Below are 16946 nucleotides of genomic sequence, written 5' to 3' on the forward strand. Positions count from 1 at the left end.
TGTTTTCTTAATCTAAATGAGAACATAGCAAATTGATCAATAACCAAGTAACATTGTGTAGAAAGCTCCCTAAGCCTGTGTTCAGATGCAACATTAAATTGAGTTGCAATGATTTGTTCAATAAAGTGGAAATGACCAAGATGTAAATAGCCCTTAGCCTTGATCTTGAGAGACAAGGAACTGAATTCCAGTTATGTTACCTTTAAGTTGGACTTGAAAGGAACTCAACAGCAATTTGGGGCCTACCTTTTTTCATTAGGAGTACTAGAAAACACCATTAAAATTTCATTATTCTCTTATAATTGAAATGAACATACACATTCCAAATCAATTGTGCATCCAAACGCACCCAAAATAGAATTTACAGTTTATAGCATCACCAACCAAGGGTTACAGTATCATAGGAAACAGGTACTTTATTCCCCATGCATTACCAGTTTCATACATAAATGATATGGCTGTATCAGCCCAACACGGGGCGATACGGACAAAAGAATCTGGTTTTGGTGGTGACCACTATAGCAATGATTTTCAAACCTTGTCACTGATATCACTCCCGAGCCAATGGTTCCCAACATAATCCCAACAAAGGAACTATATGTTAATGCATTGAACAAGGCTTTTTTTTTTTTTTTGAAAAAACCAGTTCATTTGGGACCCTACAGATCCATTCTTTTTTCCTTTTCAAATATCAGCCCTTTGTCTCTCTGTTTTCACTTAGAGAATTCTTTGCAGATGGGCGGGAAAAAGAAGAAGATGAAAAGATTCAAGAAAACACACGACACATGAACAAATGCACTTCTCCATGACAAACAAATCGGACCAAATACATTCATCTTATGGAAACAGCATTAGAATTTCCAACAACTAAAAACCCAAAAATCAGATTTTACATTCAAAGCTGAATAAGAACAACCGCATTACCGGTGGTCCTTCCAATAACCAGGGACAGAAAAGAAGCCAAATCTCCGCAGCATTCCTATATCAGGACTTTATTCCTGAAAAGTCAACGCAGAAAAAAGATGAAATTACAGAAATGCCATTGAATTCCATCCACAGAGATCAGACTGCAGTAAATGCGATCCGACCGTGACCAGAACTGGAATTCCACGTTGAATCCAAGAAAACGATCAATTAGATAAAAGAAGAGAACGGAAAGCGAAAATGGCGGCACACCTACGTCTGCTTGGAGTAGGAAGAAGCGGACGGGACCCGCTTGTTCCGGAACATCATATATCCGACGGGCAGAACGACACCGACCATCATGATCACGGCCCCGACTATATAGCGCAGAGGGCCGGGGGGCTCCACCTCTAAAAGTCTCCTCAGCTGAGCAATTCACATAGTTAGAAAAATCAATAGAAAGGAAGATGAAGAAAACCCTAACCCTAGAATTCGGCTATTGTTGTTTGATTGTAGATCTGGAGATTGTTCGGGAAGATTTTTTTTTTAAAAAAAAGAAAGAAAAAGATTCGAGAAAGATGAGAAGGAATTGAGAAAAGGGATCTGTTACAAAATAAGAAAAGAAAACATGGGGATTGATAAAAGGGATCTGTTACAAAATAAGAAAAGAAAAATGGGATTTGAGAGAGAGAGAGAGAGAGAGAGAGAGTTACAGGCATTTTTGGTTCTCGTGCTTCAGGTAGAGAACGGAACGAAGGGACGTTGCTCTCGGTCGAGGAAGCGAGTCGATCTTTTTGTGTTGGACGTTGGTGTAGATGGTCTCACTGCTCCGTGCGCTTGCGACATCTGGCGCGGCTTCGGGGAAACGGATTGGCTACTCCTCCTGCCACCAGCCTAGTGGCTAATGGTCGGTGCTATGGGGGACTCATCATGATGTATGTGTTTCATCCATTCCGTTAATCCATTTTTACGGATCATTTTATGGCTTGATCATAAAAATGAGAGTTATGAAAAATCTCAAGTGGACCACACCAGAGGAAAACAATAGTAATTAGATATCCACCGTTAAAATCCTCCTAAGGCCCACTGTACTGTTTATTTGACATCCAATTTGTTGATTAGGTCATACAGACAAGAAACAAAGATCGGCTTGATCCAAAACTTTTATGGCACCCAAAAGGTTTTTAATGGTCGACACTCATTCAACACTGTTTCCTACATTGTGGTCCATTGAGATTTACATATAACTCATTTTTCGTCTTGAGTCCGGATCCTCTGTTACCAGGTAAACAGGGATTCCCTGTTACCCTAATCCTCATTGGTCCACGTCACCACTCACTTAAAAAATAAAAAAATAAAAGAAAGCTCCGGACGCCAAATCATTATAAAAAAAAACAAAGGAAAAAAAAAAAATACCAGAAAAAGAAAACGGGGAGGGAGGGAAAAGAAAAGGAAGAAAAGGAAGAGAGTCTATCTCCTATCTCTCTCTCTGTCTCCTCTCACTCTCACTCTCCCTATCTATCTCTCTCAGATATTCTTTTCAAGGATTTAGGTTTTGATCTTTTTTTTTTTCTCTTCTTTCTTGAAGCTATTCGAGTGATATGCAGAGATTGGGTGAATCGCTCTTGTAAATTGCGGAAAAGACTCAACTCTACATCTATCAGTAAGATCCATGTGCTTTTACATTGGAGGGATAGTGAGCCATTCAATCTCTTGTTTTTCAAATCTAAAACCTCCAGATTGCATGTTTGGACATGGGTTAATAAATATGTATATAAGGTGTGAGGATTTGGCACATGCCCGCAAGCTATTCGACATTATGCCTGACAGGAACATTGTCTCTTTAACTGCATTTTTTTTATTTCTATTTTTTAAATATAATCTTCCTACTTGCGATTGGGTTTTAAGAGGTCTTAGTTTGGATATATTCTATTAATGATCTCCCAGATAAGATAACATTTGATTAGTCCCCTGCAAATAGGGCCACTGCAGGTCTGTGATGAAATAATAAAATATATAGCAACTGTCCACGTTCAGTGAGAGGAAAAAGAAATCGGATACAATCTTCCAATCTGGGGTCTTGTGGGGCCTGTTAAACCAAATGTTCTAGATCACTGAGCCACAGGCCTCTCTTGTTCAAACTGAGGATACTATGCCTATCCTGAGTCTGGGGTTCCTGTAATTTCTCTATCCTCCAACATAGCAAAACACGCTGTCATTGCTTATCTTTTTTCTTTGCATCATTAGAGAAGCACTAATGATGTACTGACCTTGTTTTTTGGAATAAGTCATGTTGTCTTCCTTTTCCATGATACTGTGTACAGGGCAAGTACACACTTAAGATGAAGTTGTTGGGCGGGAACGGCAACCAAATGACTTGCATCACCTTCGATTTCTCAATTGGGTTCGGATCACCCATCAGCGAGGGTTAAGGTCGAGGCATGGATGGGGGACAGCTCTCGTCTACATCTCGTGTAAGTTTCAAATTTGTATCACTACGTGGATAGTTAATTTCACTCGAATATTGTGATCGTTCTAGCAGAACTCTGTATGTATGCTCATTCTCCTTTGGATTGTGAAAACACAAGCAAATGCTATATCCACCTACTTAGATGATATTACATTGTTCATATTTAGAAGTTATTGGGTTTGTTTGGATGCACTATCGTTTTGAATTGCAATTGTTAGTCTAATAAAGTGGGTTAAAAAAAAGTTCAAATCATGAACTTCTCTAGCATTTATATTTGGGGATCATTGCTCGAGATTTCAATTAGTAATTTGATGTGGGATGTGAAAGGAAATGCAACTACGAATTGAGGGCTACTTCCTGTTATGAATACTAGGAAACATCATTCATTTATGTTATTTCCTCATTTAACAAACTGTTCAGAATTCAATTTGCTCATGCATCCAAGCACAGCCTTTGTGTATGCTTTGGTGGTTTTTCGAACACATTGCGATGGGGATACTGTTGTCACGACCATTTATAGTTCTGCTAAAGCCCACATGCATAGTGGCATATGCCAAAGAATGTGCGTATGCGGTACATCTGAGTTGTGAATGAGGTAGGCCCCACCATTGAGATGACCTAGGAGAAAAAATATAACTCTCTGTAGACCATTAGGGTACTTCATTGATGTGAACAGTGGGAAAATTCTTTTTAAAATAACTTGTTGCCATCGTACATGTGTGGCTCACCTAACGAGATGAACGGCCTGACTTCTGCACCATTGGGTTATTTCTATACAATTATCTAGTGAATGGGATGCTTACTCGAATTGAGGTATTGCATTAAATTGCAACACTTTTGGCCAGGCATCATACAATTATCTACTGCTATTTTTGTCATTTGGGCTGCATTCATCTAACATCTCTAGTAGAGAAGAGGTACTTGAAAATTTTCAAACCATGGGAGATGTTTACAAATATTCCCTTTTATTACAGTAAATTAGCATTTCCACACCAAGAATCGAGGTTTGGACAAAATGAGGATCCTGTTTCCTATTATGTGGGCCTGGTGACCACTTACCACCATTTGGATGGACATGTAATCATATGCATTATTTAATAATTAATGCTCAATGTAAACATAAAAAATCAGGGTAATAAACATGTATGTTGAATCCACACCACTTGATTTTTTATTTTTTATTTTTCTAATTGCCTATTATTCACATACAAGTACCTTTTGGTCTAAGCCATGTTCACAGCGTATATTAGAATCTTTTGAAAAGCAGTAGCATTTAAACTTTTGAAGTCTATAATTCTGCATAACCGTCTACCTATATCTACCACACCCCTCTAATGAACACTAATTCTTCCTTAATCTAATTCTCATGTAAGTTAAGTAATGGATCATAAGATCTTAATTGTTGAAATTACCATTAAGTATGATAAAAATAATTTAACTGTTAAATAAAAGATCAATGGTTGAAAACACTCATACAACTATTTTAAATATTTTGAGTATTAGCACCAATAAAAACAACTTGATGAATGGCCTGATCTACCAGATTTTAACAAAAAGAGTGTCCCCATCTAACTATATACATTACTACCGCATTGGCATCATAGAGTCAACAATAACTGAGCCTTCTTTCCTGGTCATATTCAGCAGTAGTTGAGTCATGTTTTAGACCATGGTTAGACCCTAAGCTAATGTAAGATTGGTAAGCCTCCAAGTGCAAAGTTTGCATGGTAACTCACCGACGTTACTTACAGGAAAGCTGGAAATGTACACGACATTTTTTTTTTATATAGTTTAATTGGACACATTTAAAATGTTGTTTATTGGTGGGATGCACTCGAATCGAGCTGATTTTAAGAAGCCTCTTGTCTTTCTTTCTTTCTTTTTATTTATCTAAAATTCTGTGTAGTGATGCTTTCAAGAGACTAGTAAAAGCACCAATAAGAATCTGTGGTGATCGACAGATCAAAAGAATTCATTCGTCTCCGACAGTTAAGTTCTTAAAAAAAAAAAAAAAAAATCTGCTCTGTATTTGATTTTCCTGATCTGTTATTTCATCTGCTTGTTTTGCTTTGATCCATCTCATTTCATCTAGAAAAAATAGATTTTTTCCATTGTTTTGATGGATTCATGTGAATTTCACTTCGGTTAATTTTCACCATACAACTTGTTTTTGTATGTTATGTAACAAGGAACAGAAGGTTTGAGAGAATGTTAGCCTCGCATGACGTGTCTGACTCCCACCATCAGAAGGTATGCTGGTAGTAGGTCCCTGCCTTACAGGAGAGGTTGACTGTTTGAATTCCATCCTGCTCAACAATTTCATTGTATGTTCCTAAAACAGAAAAACATGTAATTCAGTAAACTAGTCCCTCAAGCTAACAGTTTCTGTATGTTTGGCTATAGCAATCTTCCTTGGTTATGGTTTCTCAAAGGCATCAGTCCTGTGGCGATATTGAAGAATGTAGCTCAAGTGACAAGATATTCTGACCAAAACCAGCAGCAATCTTCTAAGATACAGCAACACTCCTCAATATAAAATGCATCAATAAGAAGACAGGAGAGAAGTACATGGAAGGGCCCAAGGTTGAAAAGTACAAGGAGATGCTGATGAAGAAAACTCAAGATCAGGGCGCCCGGTTTATTTCTTATGACCCAGTCAAAGGGGAGTGGAAGTTCAAGGTTGATCACTTCAGCTGGTATGAATTCTGCAAGATTGAGGATTCATGTGCATGCTTCTTTTCAAATTGCAACTTATGTTTGTGTAGCATTTCAGATTGCAAGAAATAAGACCGTTTTTGCACACTGAAGTAGATAAAAGAGGCATGTTTGTCTTGCATTTGTTTATTTTATTTTTATTTTTTTTAGAAGGATTTTTTTCTTTATAGCTACGGATTTAACCCGTAGCCTTTGATCATTTTCCTGAATAACTGACGATATAGGGGCATTTAGCACAACCGCGGGTAAAGGTCCCTGACCGCTAGTAAAGGCTTTACCAATGCCACTTATACCGGTAGTTTTTTGGGCCTTTATAAAGGTCAATTTTCTTGTAGTGTAACGGAATGCCATTTACATATTAAAATTTCACTTTTGAGATGTGATAACGATCAAGAAAGTTGAAGTCATGCAAGTGACAAGTTTGGAGATTGTTGGAGGCTCTTCAATTGAGTCGTTGCTTACTTTTGATGATTTACAAACACAACATACTTGTATAACGAATATCATATCTCCAAGCTTAGGTGTTGAATTGCAATTTTAGTCATCTTGATTGTTAGGTTTGATACATCCTGACTTAATTAGTATTCGACGGGTCGGGGCTGGTGCTTTTTTGGGATGTACAGTATCATACATAATCCAATTCAACATCCAAACATGACCTTTTATTCACCGACTGATATGACCTCTATTTAACTAAATTTTGTGACTTAAATCTATCTAGGTAACTATTACTTTTGCTTTATCACCTAAGTTTTTTTTTTTTTTGCTATTTCTTTTGAGGGTTTTAAATGAATGAAGATTGAAAACTGGAAATAGAAAAATAAACTATAATCTTCGCCAAAATAAACAATCATATCATATTTCTAAGTGAAATCACTTCACACTCACACAACCATATCATCTCCTCAAGTGTAACCTCATCATATAGTCTATCAATCGTATCACATTCTCAAGTGGATTCACCACACCAACTATTAAACAACTATATCATATCCTCAAGTGCAACCTCATCACACAGTCCATAAAGTGTTTCACATTCTCAAGCGGAACCACATCACGCTATCACACAACCATATCATATGCATCCTCAAGTGCAATCTCATCCTATAGTCCATCAACTGTATCATATTCTCAAGTGAAATCACATCACACTATCGTTTCAACCATGTCATGCGCTCAAGTGCAACATAATCACATAGTCCATCAACCAAATCATATCCTCAAGTGTAACCACATCACATTATTATAAGACCATATCATATCCTTAGGTGCAAACTCATCACGCTGTTCATCAATCGTATCACATTCTCAAGTGGATATATACCTCATCACACTATCACACAACCATACCACATCCTTAAGTACAACTGTATCACATTCTCAAGTGGACACATCACACTCACACAAGAGATATGTGGTTTTTCACTGTGACATTATTTCAAAAGGAAACAACAATAGCTCACCTTGAAAAGCTAGAAAGTTGATTTTAGCTCAATCTATGGTTTGCATAAAGTGGATCTCATCATTGTGGAGTTTCTTTCGGTAGTGTTTATTTACTGTGTGAAATCAATTGCAGGACTTATCTATGTGCAAGGAAACATTGTCAACCCTTAAAGTCATGCAGGGGCAAGGGGGCTATCCACAACTAGAACTGGACATAGCTCACCTTGAAAAGGAAATTGAGTTATATTCACTGGAGAAGCTGTGTTATGAAGCTCAAATGATGGTATGGTAAATGAGAAGGCTCCATCTCCTTTTCAAATAGGTACTCTCTCTGTATATTTGATCACTTTAATGTTAATGCATTAATCTATTTATCTTATTCGGAAAGTGGTTGTGAACTGTGGACTGTGGTAAATGAGAAGGCTCCATCTCCTCCTTTTTTGTGTTGTTGTGAACTATGGACTTGCATTTGATCACTTTAATGTTAATGCATTAACATTGAAAAGGTGCTTTTTTTATTCCATCCTTTACTTCTTTCAGAGTAGATTTGGAGAGTTCCTTTCTTTAATGGAAAGATTGGATTTTTGTAGCTGCTTTTAATCAACTCGAGTTCAAGGAACTTGAATAATTTCCTTTTCAATCCTAACCAGAAAAGAATATTGTTTTTTTTTTTTTCCTTTTACAATTTTTTTTTTAATTATTATTATTTTTGTAGCTGCTTCTTGAATTCCTAATGCTTTGTGTGAGTGGTTAGGGTATCCTAATCCAGAGTTTGCCAGGTCCCATACCCTCCACATCAATTTGTGCATGAAAGGGGCACTTTTATGCTTAGTCACAATTTTGGAAGTTTTCTAAAAAGAAAATAGTTCAAAATTGCGATTATTTAGAAGAAAATGCTGCTTTTGTTATGGAAGTTTGATGTGGAGGATATCAGAGATGGGAAGTCTTTTACTTAATTGATATGGAATCAGTTGGATACTGTGAAAATTGTATGGAGGCAGATTGTAAATCTTTTGGGTCTGTGTATCTTCTCTCAATATGCTTCAGTCCACTTGATCTATTTGATGATATAGATATACCAATGCAGAGAAAATCTTCTTTTCTTTTTTGGTAAATTGAAAATCATTACATACCCACTTTATCATTTATAATATCTGGACTGCAACATTTCAACATGCAGGGGGAACTTGGTGCAAATGCTATATTAGCTGTGTCAATTGCTGCTCGTCAAATGCTATACCCAAAACTCATGTGGGGTATTACACCACATGAAACAATGTGGATTGAACGCCTAGTAGTGACAAAAGTTTTGTATCAGGATAATATTTGTTCCTATGGTTTATTTAAGCGATAATAATTCTATTTATTTGTCTGTTGTCTAGTCATGTAGGTCTACAAATGTGCATTCAGAATCAGTATTCCTCATTTTTAAAATCACTTTATTAGATGATGAATTATGAGATCCTTGACCGAGGGTGTGCACAATATACTTAGATTTTGAGGGGACTGCGGTAGTTTGGTATTTGTTATCTGTAGCATTGATGTTGGACGGTGATGGTCCTGCAGTCTATATAAGTTTATTGATGTTCTTAGATATGAGAAGATAAATTGCTTCATTACATTTTTTGTGCAGGAAATTGCTTCACATCTGGGCTTTCCTGATGGTTCTGTAAGCCACCATGGTCTGGATGTTGATGTTAATAGTGTGTTATTAATGGCTGACATTGTTCTTTATGGTTCCTTTGAAGTACCCATCATTGCTCCTGACTTGGCTAGCATAAAAAGATATGTGAGTTTAGTGCCATTTAAACTCATCCTTGTTTCCTTTACATTTACATGACTGAAGTTCGCAATTTTTTATTTATATTTATTAAAAAACCCGTCTTAATACAGGTTGTTAACAGAGTCCATGGTTTGATTTTTCAAGCACGTGAACCTGAGATGATAGTGTAGATTATAGGATTTTAGTATCGGACATGAAGCTGTCTAAATTTGCTCATGTTGTTGCTTACTCTGGAAAGTTACTTGCTAGGAACATACTAGCATCAGAGTTTATAACGGGCTACGCAGAGCTTTTAGAAAATGTTCTTCAGTTTCCATCAAATTCCATGCTCCCCAGGTCCATTTCTCAGCTTCAAAAATACAATTGGGAATGGAATTTGTTCAGGAAGAAATCATATGAGAGAGGCACGAGCGAACAATGAAGCCAAAACTAAACTTGAGAGAAGCTGGGGAGCGAGAAGCTACCCTTGTTCAAGCACTTGAATAACTGAGGCAGACTCTTAGTAGAACAGAGCAGCAGGTGTTTATTTGATCTTGATTCTTGGTCCGTAATTTCACTAAGTAACAAAAAATGATTCATTTGTTGGTTTGCTGTTGTAGGCAGTTTTTAGAGAGGACATGGTTCGAAGAGACATTGATGATCTTCAAAGCTTGGGTGGTATGCAACAACAAAAAGATTAAAATTGTAGTAATTGCCTGTTTTTTGCTGATCTTATTTCTTTTTTATTTATTTATTTTTTGCTGGTAAAAGTCTCCGTTATAGCGTTTGGTTGCATCAAATGGCCAAAGGTACATTTGGTTGCATCATGATCATCATCACCATAACCTTGTCCCATCTATTTGATGTTAGCTTTCTGACAATTATCATGGTTGGTTGGCAAAAGTTTGACAACCAGCAAACCAGTGCCACCTGAGATTAGCACTTTTATGTGGACTGGGGACAAAAGTTTGACATCCAGCAAACCAATGCCACTTGACATCAAGCCTCCTTTAGCCCTATCCACATATTAGTTGGCATGTCGCTACTTTTTATCTATTTAGTAACTTTTAATATTTTCTACTTTCAAAGTCGCCAAATGAATATTGGCAAGAAATTAGAGCTGTTCAGGCAATGCATGAAGTGGCAACTAGCTAATTTCATTTTTTTGCTGACATTGTTGTAGGAGGCAGCCATGATACGATTGGATATGAGTGAATATATAGAGCGGCAAAGAAAGTAGTTGGCAAGATTAAAGTGGAAGGTTAGTTTTCAATGGTATAAACCGAATGTGGGTGCTAATTGATGAATTTTTAGGGATTCTATGCCCACTTTTTAGTCTTAAACACAACCTGTGAAGTGATATGAGCTTAGCTATAGGAACTTTCTGCTCAAGATGCCACTCCTGCTTCCTTTCCCATTCGAAGTTGTGATGCTGCTACAATTTTCTTTTTTCTAAGAATTTCAACCATTGTGGTATTGGATGCTCCAGGCCTGGTCATATGGAGAACTTTGTCTTGGTTTTTAATTAATTGTGGGCTTTTCTATCATATTACTGTTTTTAGAGAATGTGCAATGAAGTGGTGAGCTTTCACAATTTTTGCTTCAGTTATTTTCTCTAGGAATGCAACTATAGAAGGATTTAACTCTTGGAATTACTTGAAGATGCTCATACCAGACATGGACTGCTGGTCTATGATGGTATGATGCATATAGGCTTCTTCTCTTTTCTTTTGTAGGTTATTAAAAAGAAAAAAATGTCATTCCTGTTACTTCTGATCAACCACTGGAGGTTATAAAAAGTGTCTCAAAATTTCAAGCCTTCATTGTATTATAAATTAGAGGTACAATTGATCTACAGTGGAATGATGGCCGCACACACATTGATGAAAAGATGGCCATTTATATTAATTTTCTTTTTTGGACGATTATTAGAGTAAATTGGTGTAGAGTGAGAGTCCTTAACATAATTTCTTTTTGCAAGAAGTGTATGCTCAAAGTAATATAAAATCTTGAGAACTCATTGATCTACTTGCAGCTCAACCAAGTCCTTTCAATTGGCCTAGCCTCTTGAGTCCAAAATTGACCTATTACATTACCAACCTAGCAAATTTCTTCTGACAGTTCACTTGGACTGCAAAATCAAAATACCAGTTTTCTGAATTGACTTCCAAAAATATCGAATTAGAATTATAAGCTAGCACATAATTGAATGCATCTCATGCTTGTCACTCTCATCGTTCAAATCTGAAATTGCTTGGCACGATGCAAACTATGCCCAGATATTGGAATACCTTCGAGATGAGTATGAGCCTGCGCAACATTTCGGAAGCCTCGATTTCAAATTGAAATTTGTAGAGGTATAGTCCTTCTTGCTATTGTTGTTTCCCTTTGAAATAATGTCTTGTAGAGTTCAATGTTCATGAAGAAAGTTTGCAATTGGTTTAAAACTCACCGATTGAGCTAAAATCAACTTTCTGGCTTTGCTGTGAGAATGTGATACGGTTGATGGACAACACGATAGAGTCATACTTAAGGATGTGGTATGGTAGTATGATAGTGTGATGAGGTATATATCCACTTGAGAATGTGATATCATTGATGGACAACGTGATGAGTTTGCATCTGAGGATATGATATGATTGTATGACAATGTGATATGGTTACACTTGAGGATATGATATGGTTGATGGATTATATGATTACGTTGCACTTGAGCGCACTCTCACTGGCGGCCCCAACAAAACGCCAGTGTAGATATAAAATGTGCGGTGTTTTTAAGTGATGAGCTGACCAGCCTGATTTTAGGCTAGAGCAACTGTGCAATTGGACCCACCTCATGATAGCTTGTTCTTGCACCTGATGTCAACATTACGGAGTTCATAAGCTTGGGGTATTTCATCTATTTTCCTGTTATTTCTGTGGTGGGATGAGGCTAGGATGATGATGATGGTGATGTAAATAAATAAAGGAAAAGAAATTCAAACAAAGATTAGTGACTGACCAGGGAGTATTGGTGTGAAAATCAATAGGATTTTGCAAGCTAATCAATAGGATTTCCTTGTAAGGAACTTAAAGTCATACTAACTATTACGCTAGGAATCAAAGATAATTAATCGCCATATAATTAATGAAGTCATCTTATACAGAAAACAGAATTTCAATGAAGGAATCCTTACTGAACCCATATCTTTTTTTTCTCCTTTAAAATCACAAATATTAAAATTATCCTGGGTCTTACTGAATTTTATTCACCAAAGAGAAGAGGCATACCAATTTCTATGCGTGGTTTACTTGGGATGCTATTGATCCCTCCTGGATGCAGCTCCATAATTCCTACCAAAAGCATGAAATTGTTAAAGGAAAGCTGCAACATGGAATACTTGTTGCTGACGGATCTTAAGAAGTCTCAATCTCTTTAGACCATAGTTATTAGGAGGATATATTTTTTAGATGTAATAAAGATCAGAAAGTCTAGTAAGGTAATTTTGAGATGTAACAAAGACCGTAGTTCTTTTTCTTTTTTTGGCCCACTTGAATTGATGTACATTTTGTGTTGTTTAAGTGCATTATACGATAGATGAGGCATGTTTCTTTTTTGTGAGTCTTCAAGAATTCATGTACAGTAATTTTGAAAAATGATGAAATTACATATTGAAAGTCCACTTATGGATGCAATGGAATACCATTTACATATTAAAATTTCACTTTCGAGATGTGATAATGATAAAGGAAGTTGAAGTCATGCAAGTGACAAGTTTGGAGATTGTTGAAGCCTCTTGAGGCTCTTTAATTGAGTCGGTGCTTACTTTTGATGATTTACAAACACAACATACTTGTATAATGAATATCATATCTCCAAGCTTAGGTGTTGAATTGTAATTGATGAAGGTTGAGGCTAATGTTTGTTAAGATGCTAGTATGGAATGGTTCTTAGCAAAATGGTAAGCTAAATAGTCTAGTCCATCCTGGTAGTTGAAGATGCTAAGCTAAATAGTCGGGTCCATCCTGGTAGTTGAAGATGCAAGTAACCACAATAAGGTACAAGTTTTTGAAAAATTATGGAATGAACTTTATTGTTTAGTAACCACAGTGAAATTACTCCACACTCACACAACCATATCATATCCTCAAATGCAACCTCATCATATAGTCGATCAACTGTATCACATTTTCAAGTGATCTACCACACCATACTGGCACACAACCATATCATATCTTCAAGTGCAACCTCATCACACAGTCCATAAAGTGTTTCACATTCTCAAGCGGAACCACATCACACTATCGCACAACTATATCATATGCATCCTCAAGTGCAAACTCATCATATAGTCCATTAACTGTATCATAATCCCAAGTGGAATCACATCACACTATCGTCTTAACCATATCATGTGCTCACGTGCAACCTAATCACATAGTCCATCAACCATATCATATCATCAAGTGTAACCACATCACATTATCATACAACCATATCATATCCTCAAGTGCAAACTCATCACGCTGTCCATCAATCGTATCACATTCTCAAGTGGATATATACCTCATCACACTATCACACTACCATACCACATTCTCAAGTGCAACTCCATCACATTGTCCATCAACCATATCACATTCCTAAGTGGACACATCACACTCACACAACCACATATCATATCCTCAAGTGTAACCTCATCACATAGTCCTTCTATTTCTTTCATTCTCAAGTGTAACCTCATCACTCTCCATCCAATCTATTCATAAGGTCACAAAGACCTGAATGAAGAGGAAAAACAAATTTCACATTGATCTAAAACTTCTGTGACCCTAAAAAGGGTTTCAATGGTAGACGTTTAATCCCCCACTGCTTTTTGCAGTGTGATCCACTTGATAGTTAGATCTGTCTTACTTTTCATCTTAAGCCTGAAGACGAGCTCGCCAAATGGATGGACGGTTTGGATATAACACATACCTCATGATCAAACCCAACAGAACTTGTTAGGTAGCTCTTTTATTGGGAAGCATATCTACTTGATGCAATGGGTCATTTCTTATATGCCTGTGTCTGGGCTATATGATAGGTGAGGAACTTTTTATTTGTAATGCCCACCTGAATATTTGTACATTTTTTAGTTAACATGTTTGGATTTTTATAGATGGTGTACTCCCACTTTACAAAAAAAAAAGTACGATTTAACATGTTTGTACAATGGAATGACTTGGATTATTAGAAGGCGTCCCAATGCAGGTAAGATAAATAATTTTTTTGTGTTTTTTTATAGGGTTGAAAATTTTTCAAATATAAATGAAAGAAGTGGCAGACACCATGTAAGAGAGTACAATCTATATCAGAATAGGTACATGCATCTGTGGAAGTGATACGGTTGATGGACTATGTGATGAGATTATACTTAAGGCGTTGATATAATATTGTCCCAGTATAATGGGGTTACACTTGAGAATATGATACAGTTGATGGACTAAGTGATGAGGTTACCTTTAAGGATATGATGTAGTTGTGTGATAATGTGAAGTAGTTCTACTTGAGAATATGATATGGTTGATAGATTATATGATGAGGTTGTGCTTGAGGATATGATATGGTTGTGTGATAGTGTGATATGGTTCCACTTGAGAATGTGATATGGTTATCGTACTATGTGATGAGGTTGCACTAGAGGATATGATATGGTTGTGTGATAGCATGATGTGGTTACATTTGAGAATATGATATAGTTGATATACCATGTGATTAGGTTGCACATATGCATATGATATGATTATATAACAGTGTGAAGTGGTTCCAGATTGAAGAATGTGATACGGTTGATGGACTATTTGTGCTTGAGAATATAATATGATTATGTAGTGTGATAAATGATCTCCACTTGGGAATGTGATATGGTTGATGGACTATGTTATGACGTTGGATAATCCAAAGTTGTGTGACAGTATGATCATGTTACACTTGAAAATATGATATAATTGATGGACTATGTGATGAGGTTACACTCGAGGATATGATATTATAGTGCGACTATGTGATGAAGTTACAATTAAGAATAAAAGAAATTGAAGGACTATGGGATGAGGTTACACTTGAGGATATGATAAGTGGTTGTGTGAGTGTGATGTCTCCACTTGAGATGTGATACAGTTGATGGACAACATGATGGAGTTGTATTTAAGGATGTAGTATGGTAGTGTGATAGTGTGATGAGGTATGCATTCACTTGAGAATGTGATACGATTGATGGACAACGTGATGAGTTTGCACCTGAGGATATGATATGGTTGTATGATAATGTGATGTGGTTACACTTGAGGATATGATATGGTTGATGGACTATGTGATTAGGTTGCACTTGAGCGCATGACATGGTTGAGATGATAATGTGATGTGATTCCACTTGAGATTATGATACAGTTGATGGACTATATAATGAGGATACACTTAAGGATGTATATGATATGGTTGTGTAATAGTGTGATGTGGTTCCACTTGAGAATGTGAAACACTTTATAGACTATATGATGAGGTTGCACTTGAGGATATGATATGGTTGTTTAACAGTTGGTGTGGTGGATCCACTTGAAAATGTGATACAATTAATACACTATATGATGAGGTTACACTTGAGGATATGATATGGTTGTGTGAGTGTGAAGTGATTTCACTTAGAAATGTGATATGGTTGTTTATTTTAGCGAAGATTATAGGATTTTATATCTATTTTCAGTTTTCAATATTCATTTGTTTAAAACCCTCAAAAGAAATAACAAAAATAATAATAATAGTGAAAAGTAAAATTTTTAATAATAATGATGATCTAAGGTGATAAAGCAAAAGTAATTCCTATCAGAAAAGGGATAAAAGCTACGGATAAAAACCGTAGCTAAATAACTATGGCTACGGTGTTTAGATCTAAGGCTACGGCTATTATCCGTAGCTAGCTTCTATTTTTTTAAAATAATGGCTTACCATTGTTAGTGCATGCCCTGATAGATCAACTCATCTAAAAATTTCGAATTCAACAATAAACGAAAGATGCACAACAACTTTCATGAATTAGATATAATAAACATTGGCCTACACATATACAGACCTTTTACTGGCAGTTACACAAGCCTTTACCGGATTATTAGAAGGCGTCCCAATGCAGGTAAGATAAATTGTTTATTGTATTTTTTTATAGGGTTAGAAAATTTTCAAATATAAATGAGAGAAGTGGCAGACACCATGTAAGAGAGTACAATCTATATCAGAATAGGTACATGCATCTGTGGAAGTAATACTGCCTTCAAACATAATAATGCTCATAGAATGTGCACCTTGCCATGGCCCACAAGAATGCCTGATCTTATCATGAACCATACTTGAAGCTAGGACCCACAACACATGACCACCCAAGCAACCGGATTTTAGGAAGCTATAAGAAGCCAAGGTATCTCCAATTTGTTTCCAGGTACCTAAGTATTAGGTAACAGTATCAGCCAGCGTATTGGCATGTTGTTGTTTCCTTCTTTATTCATACAGTGCATCAAGGCTTCAAATTGCAGTCACATTACTTCCAAGTTCCAAGTTGGACCTGTGAAGAACATAATTGCAATTTGAAGGCTACTTCCTCATTACAAACATTTGGAAACATGTACTTCGACCAAAGCCAA

General features: G+C 36.5%; 1 protein-coding gene and 1 long non-coding RNA gene across 7 annotated transcripts; one reads left to right on the top strand and one right to left on the bottom strand.

Moving 5' to 3' along the window:
- Positions 1–786: 786 nt before the first annotated feature.
- Positions 787–1768, bottom strand: LOC131248254 (uncharacterized). 2 transcript variants are annotated; one of them, XR_009172174.1, is made up of 3 exons: positions 1617–1768; positions 1181–1329; positions 787–998 (listed from the first exon to the last, which is right to left on the bottom strand). It is a non-coding gene; the product is annotated as an uncharacterized LOC131248254 (long non-coding RNA). The 2 variants fall into 2 exon arrangements; XR_009172175.1 differs by having other exon boundaries at positions 1177–1329.
- Positions 1769–5246: 3478 nt separating this feature from the next.
- On the top strand, positions 5247–10604 carry LOC131249867 (uncharacterized). Of its 5 annotated transcripts, none has more exons than XR_009172881.1 (5): positions 5247–5623; positions 5777–6052; positions 7665–7853; positions 9165–9320; positions 10477–10604. XR_009172881.1 is itself a non-coding variant. In XM_058250612.1 (4 exons), the coding sequence occupies exons 2-4, from the start codon at positions 5942–5944 to the stop codon at positions 10531–10533; spliced, it is 318 nt and encodes a 105-aa protein (XP_058106595.1). In that variant the 5' UTR covers positions 5247–5623; positions 5777–5941; the 3' UTR covers positions 10534–10579. The 5 variants fall into 5 exon arrangements, 1 of the variants encoding a protein (XP_058106595.1); XR_009172882.1 differs by lacking the exon at positions 10477–10604 and adding an exon at positions 9425–9470 and having other exon boundaries at positions 9165–9213; XR_009172880.1 differs by lacking the exon at positions 9165–9320 and having other exon boundaries at positions 10477–10579.
- The last annotated feature ends 6342 nt before the right edge of the window (positions 10605–16946 follow it).

Source organism: Magnolia sinica, chromosome 6, assembly GCF_029962835.1.
Source record: "Magnolia sinica isolate HGM2019 chromosome 6, MsV1, whole genome shotgun sequence".
NCBI classification, from domain to species: Eukaryota; Viridiplantae; Streptophyta; class Magnoliopsida; order Magnoliales; family Magnoliaceae; genus Magnolia; species Magnolia sinica.